Below are 15,796 nucleotides of genomic sequence, written 5' to 3' on the forward strand. Positions count from 1 at the left end.
CAATTTATTGTATGTGTAAATTAAAAGACTATGAATAACGCCTGGATGGTTAATTTGAATATTTACTGAATCATCACCACCAATATAAGTTAATAACATGAACTTCGAGCGAGATGAGTTTAACCGAAAGACAGTATAGTATGCACAAAATATATTTAAAAAAAATCTATATATTGTTGTGGCACCATAAATAAAAAAAACAAAATAATTGACGTTAAACAAAACAAAAAGTTTGTTTTCGATTTTTTGCTGACGTGAAAAACTGAGCTTTACGTCGACAATGTGCGATTTACGACTCATCTCCTTTGTGCGACATTTTCTGCCCATTTACGGCCCTCTGCTTCGCATCTGTGGGAGTGGTTGAAGAAAGAGAAGAGAAGTTGCCAGCATGGCGTTTACACTCTATTCCCTCATCCAGACCGCTATTCTGTGCACAAACGCCATCGCCGTGTTGCACGAAGAAAGGTTTCTCAGCAAAAGTAAGTGTTTAGTCTTTCTTGAGCTAAATTTATATGCCGGCGTATTTTAATAGAATGTTTTGGTAGGCGAATGTGTTAGCTAAAATGACAGTGCTCGTCATCTCCAGTAAAGAAGATGCATTTTTGTTTTGTTTTTAAATATGAAGATCATAAAAGCGTTTTAAAAATATATAATCTGTGCATAACGGTTTTTTTTTTGTATGTAAGACACTCTCATGTAGCACATGATCTCCATTAACATGCACATTATTTTGTTTATACGTCATAATAAATGAGAGCCAATACCTTTTTAAAGTCACAGATTATTTTATTAAGTGCTGCTCTTATGTCAATTGGTCCCTTATTTGTGATCAGTGTGTGCGTACATAATATTTCAGAATTTGCCATCTCACCCGTGTATTTTCTTCTATCTCCCTCTTAGTTGGATCAGGTGTCGACCACGGGGTCTCAGGTTTTGGAGATGACCCGGGAATCAAAGCCCAAGTCCTCAATCTCATCCGCTCAATCCGAACTATCATGAGAGGTCAGTTCCTTTTTTCCCCGCTTGACTCGCATGAATGCAGGTGCATCTCGGTGGATTAGAATAATGAGGAAAACCTTTTTTTTCAGTTGCTCCATTCAAAAAGTGATTATATTATATAGATTCAATCACTATATAAAGTGAAATAGTCTACAATCTAAAACATTTTTTTTTCAAAATGTGGCAGAAATTGCCATTTTGAAAAGCACATTCATTGTGTTTAATGAATCTATATAATCGACAAGATTCCCAATCTGAATTGATCTATCATAGTGAAAACCATTGTTCTACCATTTTCTAATTTATATATACTTATAATTTATGTCTTTTGAAGTTCGCTATCACTTTGAGTTCATTTTTTTTTTCCATGTTTGTTTTTCTAGTGCCTCTAATAATCGTGAACTCGGCCTCCATCGTTCTGCTGTTGCTTTTTGGGTGAGGCCCGGTCAACAGGATCAAGTATCAAACTCAAACTGCAGGACCAAGGAACAATCTTTCTCGCTTTTGTTCTCACACACACGCGCATACACACGCAGTGGAAGCAGTGTTCTCGCACACTTTTTAAGAAAAAGGAAACATTCAGTCGAGCTAAGCATTTTAATACTGGAATTTAATGTCGCAGCACTATAGCGCAGTGGTGAGTACATCTGCCTCACAATTTGAGGTTCTGTGTCCGTTTGTTGCTAAAAGAATTGTGCCAAATGTGTGTGAAAATTGTCCCAAAAAAATTTGTATTGCCTTCGAGATGTTTCTCTCAGAATAAATGTCCCGCTTAAAAATGTTTGTCAGAATTCAATCCAAAAATGTTTTCTCTTCATCTTTTCACCTCTCTATTATAAATATTGACACAATTCCCTCGCCGCGACTCATCTACCCCCTGCTGCTCCACTTCTGTAATAATCCCCATATGCTGTGAATTATCACCGTTTCCTGCCCTGTTGATCCCAGCAAATATTATTAACAACTTTGGACCCCTCCCCCAAAAAGAGGGTTGGCAAATGCGGCTCTGCTAGAATTGAAAGCATATGTTTATCAGAGGGATATTCCCAGCAAAAGTCTGTTTAATCTGTGATTAGGCTACATTGATCTTTGGGTTTACAATAATATGTGTAAGTGAGCACAGGCCATTTTCGTGTAATTTGTGTGTGCTCAGAACATGGTGTTGAGTTTTTATTTTATTTGTATTTTTATAGGAAAATAATAAACTTAATAATGAGTTGAAATCGATATGATCAAATGAGCTATCCCTCTTCATTGACGGCCAGACAATCAACCAGCATGTCCATTAAGATATCCTGTGGCGTGCCCTTGGTTCATCACGAGAGTTGTGACGGGACTCACAAGGCCCTGAGCATCTGACAGTTCCTGGCAAAGAATAATGTCGCCATGCCTCATCAACCTTTATTGACCCAAACTTTCCCTCAAGCTCAAGAAAATCTTGTAGAGGCGCTGTGAAGACAAATCAAGATGCCTGTCATGACGAAATATTCTAAATAAATCCTTCCAGTTAATTAGAAGGGGACAAGTTGTCGTTTGAAACATGTTTTGTGACACCAGTACTGGCTTTAACATCTCTCAAGAAGAAGAGAAAGAGCAAACAAGGTTAAACAAAAAAACAAAAACAATGTAGCCAAGGTTTTCAAAGTGAATTAATCTCCCCCTCCCCAAAAAGTTATAGATTTAATAGTTGAGATAAATAAATAAATAAAAAGGGATTAAAGGCCCCGACAAGTCTTTACTATGTTTCCCCACATGCTAAAATACACGTACAAACAAAAACTGCAAAACATGTATTCATTATGCAGAGGTAACATGAAAAGAGGATTTGTCACAGCGCTTTCTGGCATCATGTCACGATAAGGTTTAGTCTTTTACTAATACCATACAAAATCTACCCTCAACGAGCCATTAATGCGATATGCCTGTTCGTTGTTAGTGGAATGGGTCACATATGTTTAAAATATATATATATATATATATATATATATTATTTTTTCTCTATCGTAATGAGGGGTTAAGTGGTTAGGGATAACCCTCTTAAATGACTACAGCCTTGAAATGTGGTGGAAATAAAGTAAAATCATACAATGGCGCTTCTTTCTTTCTTTTTTAAATAGCGGCATCAAAGTAAATATTTCAGTGAGGGGGCAGGACTGAACATAAAAACACGAAAACGCTTCTTTCATAACCAACGAAGAAGACTCGAACCGGAAATAGGAGCATCTTTTCTTCAGAGGTTAGCAAATTAAAGTTTTTTTTAACCGTTTTTAATCGAAACTAACACACATGTTAACGAGTACTGTAATATAACAACGCGCGTCTTTGCGTCTCGCGTCATTTACAATTAACATAATAAATTACGGTGTTAAAACATTTTGAAGAGCATCAATAAATGTCAATGAATTAAGCGCCTGTCAAACGTAACCAGTAGGTTAGAAGCAGACGTTCGTATTGTTGAAAAAATTCTAACCTATAAATAGTAACAATTGAAGATTAGTATATCAGATCAGAATATGGTAATACTGTACGTAAATCGTGTCCCAAAAGTCATGATACACCATGAATAAATTACATGAGAAACTCATATTTTTGGTATCAACAAAAGGCTTGTTGCAGTTTTACTTCCTATGGATGCTATGACATCATGTTCCACATTTCCAGTGCCCTGAAAACACTTTAATGTCGAATTGTTGTTTGATTTTTCGAATATTGTGAATGTTAATAAGCAAAGATGGAAACTTTGAACGGATGTGTGATGTCCTAATGCGGTGAATGTTAAAAGCAGAGTTTCAATAAAAACAAACAAACGAACAAGCTCTACCTCACCAGCAAACCTCACCACACATGTCGTACTTGGCTTAGATTCTGATTCTAAACTGAGCTAAATACAAATAACAGATACGGGCCACATGAGCTGTTTAAGTAAGTGCCCCCCAAACTGATAACTACATGACAAAAATCCAAGCATGTCTAAATAATAATAGGGGATCACCCCTCTCCCAAATCTGCATTCTAGGCAGGAAACCATGCATTTTAGGGACCAATCAGTTAATAATCCTCTCAGTTCCCCCTTATCTAGGTTTGAACAACACAGTAATCTGATCCACTTTGCCAATTCAGCATGGATTATGATTATAATCCATCAAAAAGAATGAATGGTTCGTCGGGCAGCTTTTAAAAAAACGGTCTAAACCTGCCATTTACAGTGGACTTTATTATTATTTATCAGTTTAACAAATTTTACCCAGACTGAAGGCCAAGTAGCTTTTATCAAAGGATAGAAGGTGCATGGAAATGACCCCATTAAACATGAAGGATTATTATATTTTCTATTGGTTACTTTCTTTTATTTAGAATACAGTATACATTTGTCTCTACCGTATTAGTGTGCACGTTTGCACGTTCTTTCATGCAGGTGACAAGAATGGCAAGCAGACGTGCTCTAAAGGCCGTCCTCATTGACCTAAGTGGAACTTTGCACATAGAAGACACAGCAGTACCCGGGGCGCAGGATGCCCTCTCCAGGTGGGAGCTTTGTGGGGCTACTGCATGAATGAAGACCACAAAAGCACTCAAAATGTAATGTTTGGATGTTGTCAGGCTTCGGCGGGCGTCTGTGGCCGTCAAGTTCGTGACCAACACAACCAAAGAGAGTAAGAAGAATTTGCTGGAAAGGCTGCAACGGCTCAACTTTGACATCCAGGTAAAAATAAATCATAATAATTCTTGTGACAAATTGTATTCAGAATATTCCAAATAACAGCATGTAAGCAAAGCTTAAAATGCATTTCATATTTCCACACGCACAACATTTGGAAACATGAAGATATTTCTCCAAGGGGATTTCCAATGATGTGTCATCATAAATTAAATCGTATGTGAAGTATGCAATTTTTTGTCGTACAGGAAAAAGAGATCTTCACATCGCTGAGTGCTGCGAGGAATCTCTTAGAGAAGGCAAAACACAGACCGTTGCTCCTGGTGGAGGACAGTGCCCTGGAAGATTTCACAGGTACTTATCTGAAAAATAGTTACGTCACATAAAACATATTTGTTGGCTTTTCCTTCATAAATCCTGTAAGTCTTGTAGTAATTTAGGTTTCCATCTGCTTTGCAGGTATTGACACATCCGAACCGAATGCTGTTGTCATCGGACTCGCTCCCGATCACTTTGACTACCAAACTATGAACACGGCTTTCAGGTGATTGCACAAACCTCAGGATGTGAAGATGCATGGTAGATAGATGGATTGCTGGAGCAAGATAAGTTTTATATTTCACTGATTCACAACCAAAATGAGCAGTTGTTTGTGGGAAATTATCCTTTTCACTTATTGGGTCTCAGAAATATTTTTACTAGATGGCTTCCTGCAAATATATCAATATTGTGTTATTTTTTATTTATTTATAAATAATTTAAAAAAGTGTTCATAAAACTGGCCGAGAGTTCACATTAAGTTAGGGTGACTATATTTAAAAAATTAATAAAAAACAGGACACAAATAAAATACATTCTGACTACTGAACTATTTATACCAAATTTAAACAGTCAATTTGGTGACTTACTCAAGGTAGTGCATTCACCAACCTTTTTTGCTTGGTCCCGGCAGCATTAAGCTAGGACTACATTTCCCATGATTCTTAGGCCCCGTTCAGATGGAAGCGTCGCTCCTCAAACAAATCTCGTCAACACAGAAGCATTTCAAGACTTGCCTGTGTCCAAAAGACGACGCTGAGGACGTTTAACGGCTGTAATGTACATGCCAAGTCTGGAGTGGCGCTGTAGCGCAGCCACAGGGAGCTAACAAAAAGAGTAGAAGAATAATCTGCGAAGAAGACGAACACCTTTTTTTTCATGAACTTTATTGCAATCTACAGAACAAACATGGCCTTGCATGTATCAAAGCAACATGAAAAAGGCGAACACTGGAGAAGTGACAATGGCGGGTGATTCAAGTACAACACCGCTTGTTGAACGTGGGAATAAAGAAGCAAAATATTTTGCTGCAAAAGCATAAGCAAGCTAAGGAGGCTGCGCAAAATGACTACGACACGGCTATCCGCCATTGTTGTTGACAGACTTAACGGTTTGCGCGCAGTCACTCGAGAATTGGCGCATACGTCATCAATCTGCGACAATGCGTCGTCATCGAGCTGCGACCATTACGTCATCGCTGGAGGAGTATCCTGCATATGGTGTCCAGACGGACGCGTGTGGGGCGCGTTTTGAAATCTTTCCACTCTGGAGCCCGGTTTAAAAAATGATCGGTTTCAAGCTCCGAAACCGCGCCGTCATGTGGACGAACGGCCTAAACGATAAGAAACTTGTGAGGATACACTAAAACTGGCTTTCGTGTGGACGGGGCCTTAGACACGGAAGCAGGAAATACCGGTAGTTCTACTTCAGGTATGACGAAAACATGGGATGCCCGCTGGCGATTGGATGAGAATGAGAACGTGAATGTTGAAAGTAAATAGGAAGGAATTTAACAGGCGAATCCCTTTTTAATTGTTTTATCGTATGAATCGCTATGACAACTGTGTGATTGACATACTGTACACATGGCCCAAACAATTGGGACTAATATATGAGATGAGACCTGGGTAGAAAATGGGACAGGACTCGGGACACAACGCTCATAACGGGACTATCCAGGTTGGGCCAGTCCCGTTTAATTTGGGACTGTCCCCTTTAAGCTCCGGTCACCCTAAGGTTTTACATTTGTGTAAATATTTTTTTGATTTAAAATCTGTGCCTTGGCTTAACTCATTCACTGCCATTGACGTCAAAAATTCATTTGAATTATTTCTATTAGTTTAACATTTTTTTCCACTTTTGTTAACAAAAGTATGAAAACATTAAAAAAAATGTAATTGTACATTTAGAACAGATATCAAATTTATGATTAATCGTGAGTTAACTATTGAAATAATGCGATTAATTACAATTAAAAATTAGGAGCGTCGGGCAATTAAAATCGTAATTAATGCATGACATCATGAGTTAACTCACGATTAATCACAAATTTTATATCTGTTCTAAATGTACAGTAAAAACAAATTCTAGGTTTTTATACTCTTGTTAACAAAAGTGGAAAAACATTTTAGTTAGTTTAATATTTTTTTCCATTTTTGTTAACAAGAGTATGAAAATGTAGAATTTTTTTAAATTGTACATTTAGAACAGATATCAAATTTATGATAAATCGTGAGTTAACTATTGAAATAATGCGATTAATTACAATTAAAAAGTAGGAGCGTCGGGCAATTAAAATCATAATTAATTGCATGACATCATGAGTTAACTCACGATTAATCACAAATTGTATATCTTTTCTAAATGTACAATAAAAAAAAATCTAGGTTTTCATACTTTTGTTAACAAAAGTGGAAAAAAATGTTAAACTAATTAAAGAAATTGTTCAAATGAATTTTTGACATCTATAACCGTCAATGGCAGTGAATGAGTTAGTAAATTTACGTCTATAACCGTCAATGGCAGTGAATGAGTTAGTAAATTTTAGGAAACACTATCTCACACACAGACATGCTGATTTCTGTCCCTCAGACTGATTCTGGATGGTGCCCCACTCATCGCTATCCATAAGGCTCGCTACTATAAAAGGAAAGACGGTTTGGCCTTGGGCCCCGGGCCCTTTGTAACCGGACTGGAGTATGCCACAGACTGTAAAGCTACTGTAGTGGGAAAGCCTGAAAAGACGTTTTTTACACAGGTTGTTTTTCCACTAATCTCTCAAGTTATGTCAAAATCTGCTTAGTTTTGATAGTTCCACTGCATGTTTTTTTAGGCAGTTATTTAAATGATATCTTACATCGCATCATACCAGCTTGCATTGTCGTAAAATGTTTTCTTCCATATAGGCTCTGGCTGATTTGGGGTGTAAACCAGATGAGGCAGTCATGATTGGAGATGTAAGTGCACTCTCATTTCTTTAGATCCTGCCTCCCTTTTCACAGGTCCAGTTTTAATTTTTAACTTTTTTTGTGCTTTCTCACAGGATGCCAGGGACGACGTAGGAGGAGCTCAGAGTGCTGGAATGTTGGGAATTCTGGTCCGAACTGGTGAGACGAACCCGACATTCTGTGGCCCTCTCGGTGACGGGACCTGAACTTGACTCCTGGGGTCACATTGCAGGTAAATACAGACAAGGAGACGAGAACAAAATCAACCCTGCTCCTCACCTGACGTGCGACACTTTCCCAGATGCTGTTGAACACATCCTTAAGAACCTACTATAACATCACTTGGTTAAGGGAAGGCAGGTGTCATGTACATAACTAAAATGACTAGTTTATTATTAATAGTGAAAAAACTAAAATTGTCCCTATATTATTCCATGGCTGCTTGCCTGAGAAAGGGTTTGATTTCTAAAGTGAACGATGTCCCTTCTAGTTGGAAGCCAGTAACTACGAGGGAATGGAAAGCGGTCGATCAGACGGATTTAAAATCTTTCTCCCAAGCCATGTAATTCTCCATCACGCCATTGGCCGACGGTTTGGTGTATGCCAAGACTTCCAGGAAGTCCTGCGTTGTCACGGCTTCCAGCCGGAAGGTGCTTGTGTCTCCTGCAAAGGGTTCACGTTTGTTAATAACTGGCATGATAATCACGACCGTACCACAGTGTAGGTGTCTACGAGCGGACCTTGTTTGGTCCTAACATCCTGATTTGATTCCAGAGCCTCGAAGATTTTGCGGACTTGTCTCATGGCGGCCTCCTTACACACTAATCTGATGTCAGAGCCAGAGTAGCCCTCCATGTCCTGCCAATTAAAAGCACCATTTGATTTTGACATAATCGAGTAAATGTGGAACGACTTACCTTTGCCAGAAGTTCATAGTCGAGCTCAGCTTTTATCTGCAACTCTCCCGTGGAGTGGACAGGAGGCAGCCAATTAGCGATCATGGTTTGGCGGGCCGGTGCAGGAGGAAGACCAACAAGAATCCTCTTTTCTAGTCTTCTTAGCATGCCGTGGTCCAGTTCCCTGAGGGAAGAAGGCTTTAAATGTGAGGCTCTCAGAGTAAAACAACAGTTCAAGAAAGATCCTCATTGATCTAAAAAATGATCCAATAAAAGGTGTTTGAGAATGTTAAGCAGTCCTATTTCAAATCAAGCTTATTTGGAAATCCCCGTACGGTATATTGAGGAAGGAATGTCTAAAAAATATATATATATATATATTTTTTTAAACTCAGCACCTGTGTTGGTTTATCAACATTGTGGGACTTTAAAGTTTGTATGTATTCAGTGCTAATTACCAAGGCAGATTAGAGGCTGCCAATACAAAAACCAAGTCCTCTGATCTCGCCAGTCCATCCATCTGGACCAGGAGCTCTGCCTTCAATCTTCGACTTCCCTCGTGCTCGCCTCTGAAAACAAACACACCATTTAGAACTGAGCAACTATAACAATATTATATTATTCCATAGCTATAAACTAAGGTTTGAACTTTGAACTGTTATGTGCTCTGAATTTGTTATTGTCCATAAGGGGGGTGCCACAGGGGTCTTTATTAAGCCCCCTCTTATTTGTCATTTATGTCAATGATTTAGGCATGAATGGGTCTGATGCAAATTTGAATTTTTATGCTGACGACATCATTATTTCCTGCTATGAAATAACTCTTGAATATAAAATAAAATAAAGCTCATGTTTTTTCAACTTAAGTTGCCTCAAGTGCTTTATGTTTGAAATTTTTGACCTGAGGTATGTAAGCGCTTCCAATCTGAAGAAAATATTTTATTTTGAGGACATAATTTTTTAATTTTTGAACATACTGTACTGTAAGCATCACTTCTCTGGCCTGCTCAGGTTAACATTTGGGCAGACGACGAGATGGAAGTCACACGTTAAATTATGTAAAGCTTACACTCCGTTGCTCCCTCTCTGGCCCATCATTGACTCCACCTCATCCAGGAAGATGGTGGACGGGGCGTGGTACCGTGCCAGCTCAAACAAAACCTGCAAAAAAATAAAATAAAAGTTTTACATGTGACTCAATTCAAAGAAAACACCTGTAAAATATAATTACCTCCAATACAAGAAGTGTATTACATATTCAAACTCACCAATTCTTGTATTGGAAAAAATACAATTACAACAGGTGTACCTAATTTTGTGACCAGTGCCTGAAGACTGACATACCCTGACCAGTTTTTCGGAGTCTCCTCTCCACTTGCTCACTAAGCTTGATGCTGATATGTTGAAGAAGGTTGTCCGACATTCAGTCGCCACCGCCTTGGCCAGCAGGGTCTTACCCGTACCTGCGAGTAGGGTTGCAAAATGGATGGAAAATTTCCGGTGAGCTTCCGGAAAGTTTCTGGTCAATTTACTTGGAAAGCTAAGATGGGGACTTTTGTAAATATTACAAATTGGAAGCTTTCCATGGAAATTAATTGGGAATTGAGTGTAATTTAATAGAAAGCTATTGCATTCAAGCATCAATATGTTGGCATAAGCAGACATCCATGCAAAATAGCTCTCCTTGCCCACACGTGAGGGCATTAAAATGTCTTAATTCAGGTATGTCCGAAGCCACTACCCTGCATGTTTTTAGATGTTCCCTCCTCCAACACACCAGATTATCAGCAAGATTTTGGGAAAGCCTGATAACAATTCTGGCCATTTGAACCAGGTGTGTTGGAGGTGGGAGACACTTTTTCTTTTTTTTAAACACAGGCTGGATTAGGGCTTTCAAGGACTGGACTGTTTTTAGAATGGCCCCCTCCTTCAACATACCTGATACAAATGATCAGCTCATCAGCAAGCTCGGCGGGAGCCTGATAACGATCATGACCATTTGGATCAGGTGTGTTGGGGAAGGGAATCCTCTAAAACATAGGTCTCAAACTCCAGTCGAGGGCAGGAATTCTGCATGATTTAGATGTTTCCCTCCAACACACCTGGTTCAAATGATCAGCTTGTCATCAAGCTCTGCAGGAGCCTGATAACGATCCTGATAATTGGAATCAGGTATGTTGGAGGACGGAAACATCTTAAACACTGGTCTTCTGAAATGCCGCATGTTTTCTAACAGGGGTGCCCAAGTCCGGTTTTTGAGAGCCCCAATGCATCCTATTGTCCATGTGTCCCTCCAACACACCTGAATCAACTGATCAGCTCGTCAGCAAGCTCTGCAGAAGCCTCATGATCTTTTGAATTAGGTGTGTTGGATGTGGCAGACATTTAAAACACAGGTCTCAAGGTGTGGTCCTCGGGGGCTGGAATGCTGCATGTTTTAGATGTTTCCCTCCTCCAACACACCTGCTTCCAATGAACATCTCATCAGCAAGTTCTACAAGATCCTGACAACGATCCTGATCATTTTATGCAGATGTGTTGAACTTGGACATCTAAAAACATGCTTGAATTGATCCAGAATCCATAAAATCCCCATGGAAAATTTGCAACTTTGAAAATTCTAGAAATTTTGCAAACCTATATTAAGCATTTTATTGATTTATTAATTAACGTGTTTGTTTGTTTTTACCTGGGGGTCCATAAAGTAACAATCCCTTCCACGGAGAAAGGATTCCTTTAAAGAGTTGGGGATACTGTGGCACAAAAAAAAAAAAAAGCTTCATTATTAGGGAATGGTTATATTTGAGAAAACACTCTACATGCGCAAAGGGCAGCTATATTCCTGTTGTACTGGGAGCTTGGGGATTGTCTCACTAACAAATCCGTACATTAGTATGAATGTGAGGCGATAAAGAGGGGCCTGTGAAATCACCAAAGTGACCTTCTACCCCAGAGAATGAATAATAATGGAGACAAAATGTGGTGGCAGGATGTTATTCAATAAGGGAAGAGCTGCAGGGAGGCAGATCGACGCATCGGTCCTCATCTCGTTGTGTAAATGTCAAGAGGATGCAGACGACCTGATTTGATGTCATCACATCCATCAAGACGCATCAGACTGATGACATCTTGGATGCGTGCGTGTAGAAATTCCACATGAAGTCTGCCCCTTTTCCTCGCCGCCTATCCATCTATGCACGCGTTGCCATATTACCCCACATATAGATTTAATGTCAGCCTAACAGAACGGCTTGACCCCCTCCTCTGAACGGCCTTTAAGGGAGATGTATTCAGAATCGAAGACGGGCGAGTGCTGAAATAGCAGTGGGCACACCTTAATGGGATAGACGACGGCCTCTTTGACTAATCGCTTTGCATCCTCCAGGCCAATGATGTCCTCCCACCTCACGTTGGGGTTGTACAAATAGATGTCCTTTAAAGGGACACACACACACACACACACACAGTAATGCATATGGAAGCTATCAGCTAGAAACAGCCAGGCGGCCATGGTGCCATTAGGCCTTAAAGAGGTGTCCTCTGGTGTGAAACGTTCCATCAGGGAAGCAGATAGAACTTAAGCCTTCATTAATACAACATATCAATTCATTCTTGACAGAGCTCTTTGCTGCACTCTAGTGTACAGCATTGGGCATCACGGCATCACATACTGTATCAAATGTATATTTATCAAGAGTAAAACATTAATAAATAGTAGGCACATCGCTTTTATATAGTTTTTGTCAACTTTTTAACTCATTCACTGCTATAAATGTCAAAATTTTCTCTTAGTTTCACTTTTCCCCCCCACTTTTGTTAACAAAAGTATGAAAACCTAGAATTATTTTTTTTATTACTGTGCATTTAGAACAAATATAACATTTGTGATTAATCGTGAGTTAACTAGTGAAGTCATGCAATTAATTACAAAATAAAATTTGTAATCGACGAGATGATTATTAAAAATTTGCGGTGTCCGGCGATTAAATTTTTTAATTGTAATTAATCGCATGACTTCACCAGTTAACTCACGATTAATCACAAATTGTATCTGTTCTAAATGTACAATAAACAAAATTCTAGGTTTTCATACTCCTGTTAACAAAAGTAGAAAAAAAAAGTTAAACTAATAGAAATAGTTCAAATGATTTTTTGACGTTTATAACCGTCAATGGCAGGAATCATGTATTTTGCAACAACAAAACATCCGCCTAATTCATAGTGTTCGTGTGTGTGTGTGGAGTACCTTATTAATAATTGTGGCAAATTCTTTCATCTCACCACTCATTCCCGGTAAACCACTGAGGGGCTTCAACAGCCGCTCCTGCCAGGCAACACAATGAATTTAGAAGAAAGGCAATACTTATTAGGATTGTTATTATTTTGTGAGGATGATGAGAGGCAAAAGTCCTTCTGTGCATTACATATTGGGCTATATACGCACTCAAGAGTTATTCAAACCCAAGACAGCCAGCTTTCTGACCAGGATAGTTTAGAGGCTTAGCCAGTTGATGAAAACCATCTTGACGTGACGCTAGCTGTTATCGAGGTGGCTAAGGGCAGGTTTGGAGCGTAGCGCTATGCTACTGTTAGCATTCGATAGCAAGATTAGTTAACAGTCACCGTACCCGTTGTTTTTAGTTGATTTTGTTTGCGTTTATGGCCTGCAAGTGTTTTTTATATAAACATTTACAACATATTTGATTCTATGGCTGCATTAGCATAAGCTAGCAGTAAGACTACAGTGACTACGCGCAGTTTGGAGCGTAGAGGTAGCGTTATGCTACTGTTAACCTCAGATAGCAAGATTAGGTTTTTGTTTTTTGTTTTTTTTAGATAGCAAGATTAGTTAATGTTATTTTCATTGATTTTGTTTGCGTTTATGGCCTGGAAGTGTTTTTCATATAAACGTTTACAACATATTTGATTCTACGGCGTCATTAGCATAAGCTAGCAGTAAGACTACGGTACATTTCAATTTGCATACAAATTCGGATTACGCTTCGTTACTTTGAGAATTGATCATAATTACCACCTGATTGATGTCTCCTTTGATTCCCATGTTGTCATCAGTCATTTGGACCTGCAACACAACATGTGCACAATGTTGAGTACATCCACAAAGTCTGGCCTCTGCTCTCTCATTTAAGCTTAACTAAATCTTCCCCGGCAGGAATACTAAGTCATAATAACTACAGTATAGTGAGCACCTTCTTGGTCACGGACGCCCCTCCAGCTTGTGCTGAACCGATGGGGCAAACACTGATAACAAATTCTGACAATTCTGGAGACAAGCCATCACCCTGGCAAATGCAAAATGGTAAGTGAATACAAATGAATCATCTTTCATAATCAAATATAGATTTGAGATGAATTCCGTACGTTTGCATGTGCAGAAGCAGAAGCATTCCCTCTTGCTTCTCCACCAAGGTTTGGGAGCAGGATTTTGGGGAGTGGCTTCACAACTGAACAAGCAGCCCTAGCAGAGAAACGGTGGTAAGGCGAGCACGTGGGAAAAACAACTTTGACTTGCACACTCACTTCTTTTTCCCACCACTTCTTGTATTTCTGCATTCATCGAGCCAGAGACCTGAAAAGACATACGATGACACCTGTTAAGCGCGATGGGATTTTAGAGTGACACTTCCTGTTAAATTGTCACCTGTTTCGACCACTTTCTTGATAAGTTTGGGATACTTCTGGAACTTGACATAGTGATAGCTCTCGTACTCCATCAACACCATCTCCAAATCGACATTTTCGCAAACTTCAAACTTCTTCACGCCTCCACTCATCTCCTGGTCCAAGGCCACTGCTGTAGCCACGTAGCTTTTGGATAGAGCAAAAAAACATTTCGCGATTGATTGATCCGTTTGCTTTTTGTGTAGTTTCAATTGTTTAGAGAGAGAGAGAGAGTATAGTGAAGTCACTACTAACCCTTGCCTCATCAGATGTTGGTAGATTAACATGAGAAGGCTCTTCTTCCTCATTTCAATCTTCAATTCATCCTAATAAATAAACATATAAAGAAAGCAGGAGAAATAAATGACCAATTATTAACAAATGCAATTACTGTGGGAAAAAAAGGTAAAAATAACATTCTTTAAGTCCACACGCATTTGATCATAGCCTTCACATAGTGAATTATTCTTTGTTGTTGTTTGTCAAAATACAAAACAGTGTTGCGTTGGGAGGCAAATATGTGTAAGGTTGGAATTTGTTGATTATTGCTCACTCAAAAAAAATAACTGCATTCTTCTTCCCCTTCCACTTATCGCCAATAGAGGGCGACAAACTACCATCAATTTACGCTGACTCAACCTGGGTAACCAGGCAACCAGTGCACGCCGAGCAAGCATGAAATAAAATACAGTACTAAACCACTTTTACCAATTAATAGTAAAGCTACAAACTATTAAATGCATAAAATAATGGGAACAATATTTTCTGTCCCCGATTAAGTGTTGTAATTACTATTCACAATTTTGGAGGCACGCAAGCTTGTTTTCAGTGTTAGCAGATAAAACACTTGGCCTGTAAAAATACGAGAATACATGACAAATAGCAGTGCATTTTCACTTACCGCCTCTCGGGCTTGATTTAAATGTTTTGTAGCACTGTAAGAAACATCCATTGCCGCTTAAAAAATAAGTAAATGTAAATCGTCTTTCCGATACGGTGTTCGAGAGAATTTGGCGTGAATGGGCTATGTGGTAATTTGTCCCTCGGGACGTGCCGTAGTTATACTTCCTCATTCCAATGTCCAAATAAAGTATGCCAATTTTTGCTACTGTGAGTGTAAACGATGAATGGACTAATTTAAAATCGTCAGTGACGTTTTAATGCACGTTCTTCATTGTTCCAAAGCAAGTTGCGTTCCTTACATTTTGCGTCATTTTATGTCAGGGTTAGATAATATATCTGTCGTGAATGTGATTAGTTTACGCAGCCTGATTACCGTAACAAGTTGACCAGAT

General features: G+C 39.0%; 3 protein-coding genes across 5 annotated transcripts; 2 read left to right on the forward strand and 1 right to left on the reverse strand.

Moving 5' to 3' along the window:
• The first annotated feature begins 333 nt into the window (after positions 1-333).
• Positions 334-1,782, forward strand: ier3ip1 (immediate early response 3 interacting protein 1). Its single transcript, XM_086096960.1, has 3 exons — positions 334-479; positions 901-1,002; positions 1,383-1,782. Exons 1-3 carry the CDS (start codon positions 389-391, stop codon positions 1,436-1,438), a joined length of 249 nt encoding a protein of 82 aa, XP_085953086.1. The 5' UTR covers positions 334-388; the 3' UTR covers positions 1,439-1,782.
• A 158-nt stretch (positions 1,783-1,940) lies between these two features.
• hdhd2 (haloacid dehalogenase-like hydrolase domain containing 2) lies at positions 1,941-9,630 on the forward strand. 3 transcript variants are annotated; one of them, XM_086096958.1, is made up of 9 exons: positions 1,941-3,235; positions 4,415-4,524; positions 4,600-4,702; positions 4,906-5,011; positions 5,117-5,201; positions 7,568-7,733; positions 7,882-7,932; positions 8,019-8,082; positions 8,156-9,630. In XM_086096958.1, the coding sequence occupies exons 2-9, from the start codon at positions 4,424-4,426 to the stop codon at positions 8,257-8,259; spliced, it is 780 nt and encodes a 259-aa protein (XP_085953084.1). In that variant the 5' UTR covers positions 1,941-3,235; positions 4,415-4,423; the 3' UTR covers positions 8,260-9,630. The 3 variants fall into 3 exon arrangements, with proteins under 3 accessions (XP_085953084.1, XP_085953085.1, XP_085953083.1); XM_086096959.1 differs by having other exon boundaries at positions 1,941-4,524; positions 8,019-8,155; positions 8,414-9,630; XM_086096957.1 differs by having other exon boundaries at positions 1,941-4,524.
• Positions 5,893-15,555, reverse strand: katnal2 (katanin p60 subunit A-like 2). The gene is made up of 16 exons (XM_086096956.1): positions 15,403-15,555; positions 14,757-14,827; positions 14,482-14,648; positions 14,361-14,409; positions 14,202-14,298; positions 14,030-14,122; positions 13,855-13,902; positions 13,066-13,143; positions 12,154-12,252; positions 11,509-11,572; positions 10,164-10,282; positions 9,889-9,980; positions 9,278-9,388; positions 8,841-9,003; positions 8,664-8,781; positions 5,893-8,586 (listed from the first exon to the last, which is right to left on the reverse strand). The coding sequence occupies exons 1-16, from the start codon at positions 15,451-15,453 to the stop codon at positions 8,453-8,455; spliced, it is 1,554 nt and encodes a 517-aa protein (XP_085953082.1). The 5' UTR covers positions 15,454-15,555; the 3' UTR covers positions 5,893-8,452.
• Between the last annotated feature and the right edge of the window lie 241 nt (positions 15,556-15,796).

The sequence above is a fragment of the Leptonotus elevatus genome, chromosome 15 (assembly GCF_054856555.1).
Source record: "Leptonotus elevatus isolate MCC_2025b chromosome 15, RoL_Lele_1.0, whole genome shotgun sequence".
In the NCBI taxonomy this organism is placed as follows: Eukaryota; Metazoa; Chordata; class Actinopteri; order Syngnathiformes; family Syngnathidae; genus Leptonotus; species Leptonotus elevatus.

Coding starts and splice junctions, on each gene's coding strand:
- hdhd2 (XM_086096957.1), top strand. CDS start 4,409: ATGCAGGTGACAAGAATGGCAAGCAGACGTGCTCTAAAGGCCGTCCTC. Junction 7,734..7,881: donor AAAAGACGTTTTTTACACAG/GTTGTTTTTCCA, acceptor TCTTCCATATAG/GCTCTGGCTGATTTGGGGTG. Junction 8,083..8,155: donor GGGAATTCTGGTCCGAACTG/GTGAGACGAACC, acceptor GTCACATTGCAG/GTAAATACAGACAAGGAGAC.
- ier3ip1 (XM_086096960.1), top strand. CDS start 389: ATGGCGTTTACACTCTATTCCCTCATCCAGACCGCTATTCTGTGCACA. Junction 480..900: donor AGAAAGGTTTCTCAGCAAAA/GTAAGTGTTTAG, acceptor TCTCCCTCTTAG/TTGGATCAGGTGTCGACCAC. Junction 1,003..1,382: donor AATCCGAACTATCATGAGAG/GTCAGTTCCTTT, acceptor TTGTTTTTCTAG/TGCCTCTAATAATCGTGAAC.
- katnal2 (XM_086096956.1), bottom strand. CDS start 15,453: ATGGATGTTTCTTACAGTGCTACAAAACATTTAAATCAAGCCCGAGAG. Junction 14,828..15,402: donor TAAATCAAGCCCGAGAGGCG/GTAAGTGAAAAT, acceptor TTTATTTATTAG/GATGAATTGAAGATTGAAAT. Junction 9,981..10,163: donor ACTCCGAAAAACTGGTCAGG/GTATGTCAGTCT, acceptor ATTTTTTTGCAG/GTTTTGTTTGAGCTGGCACG.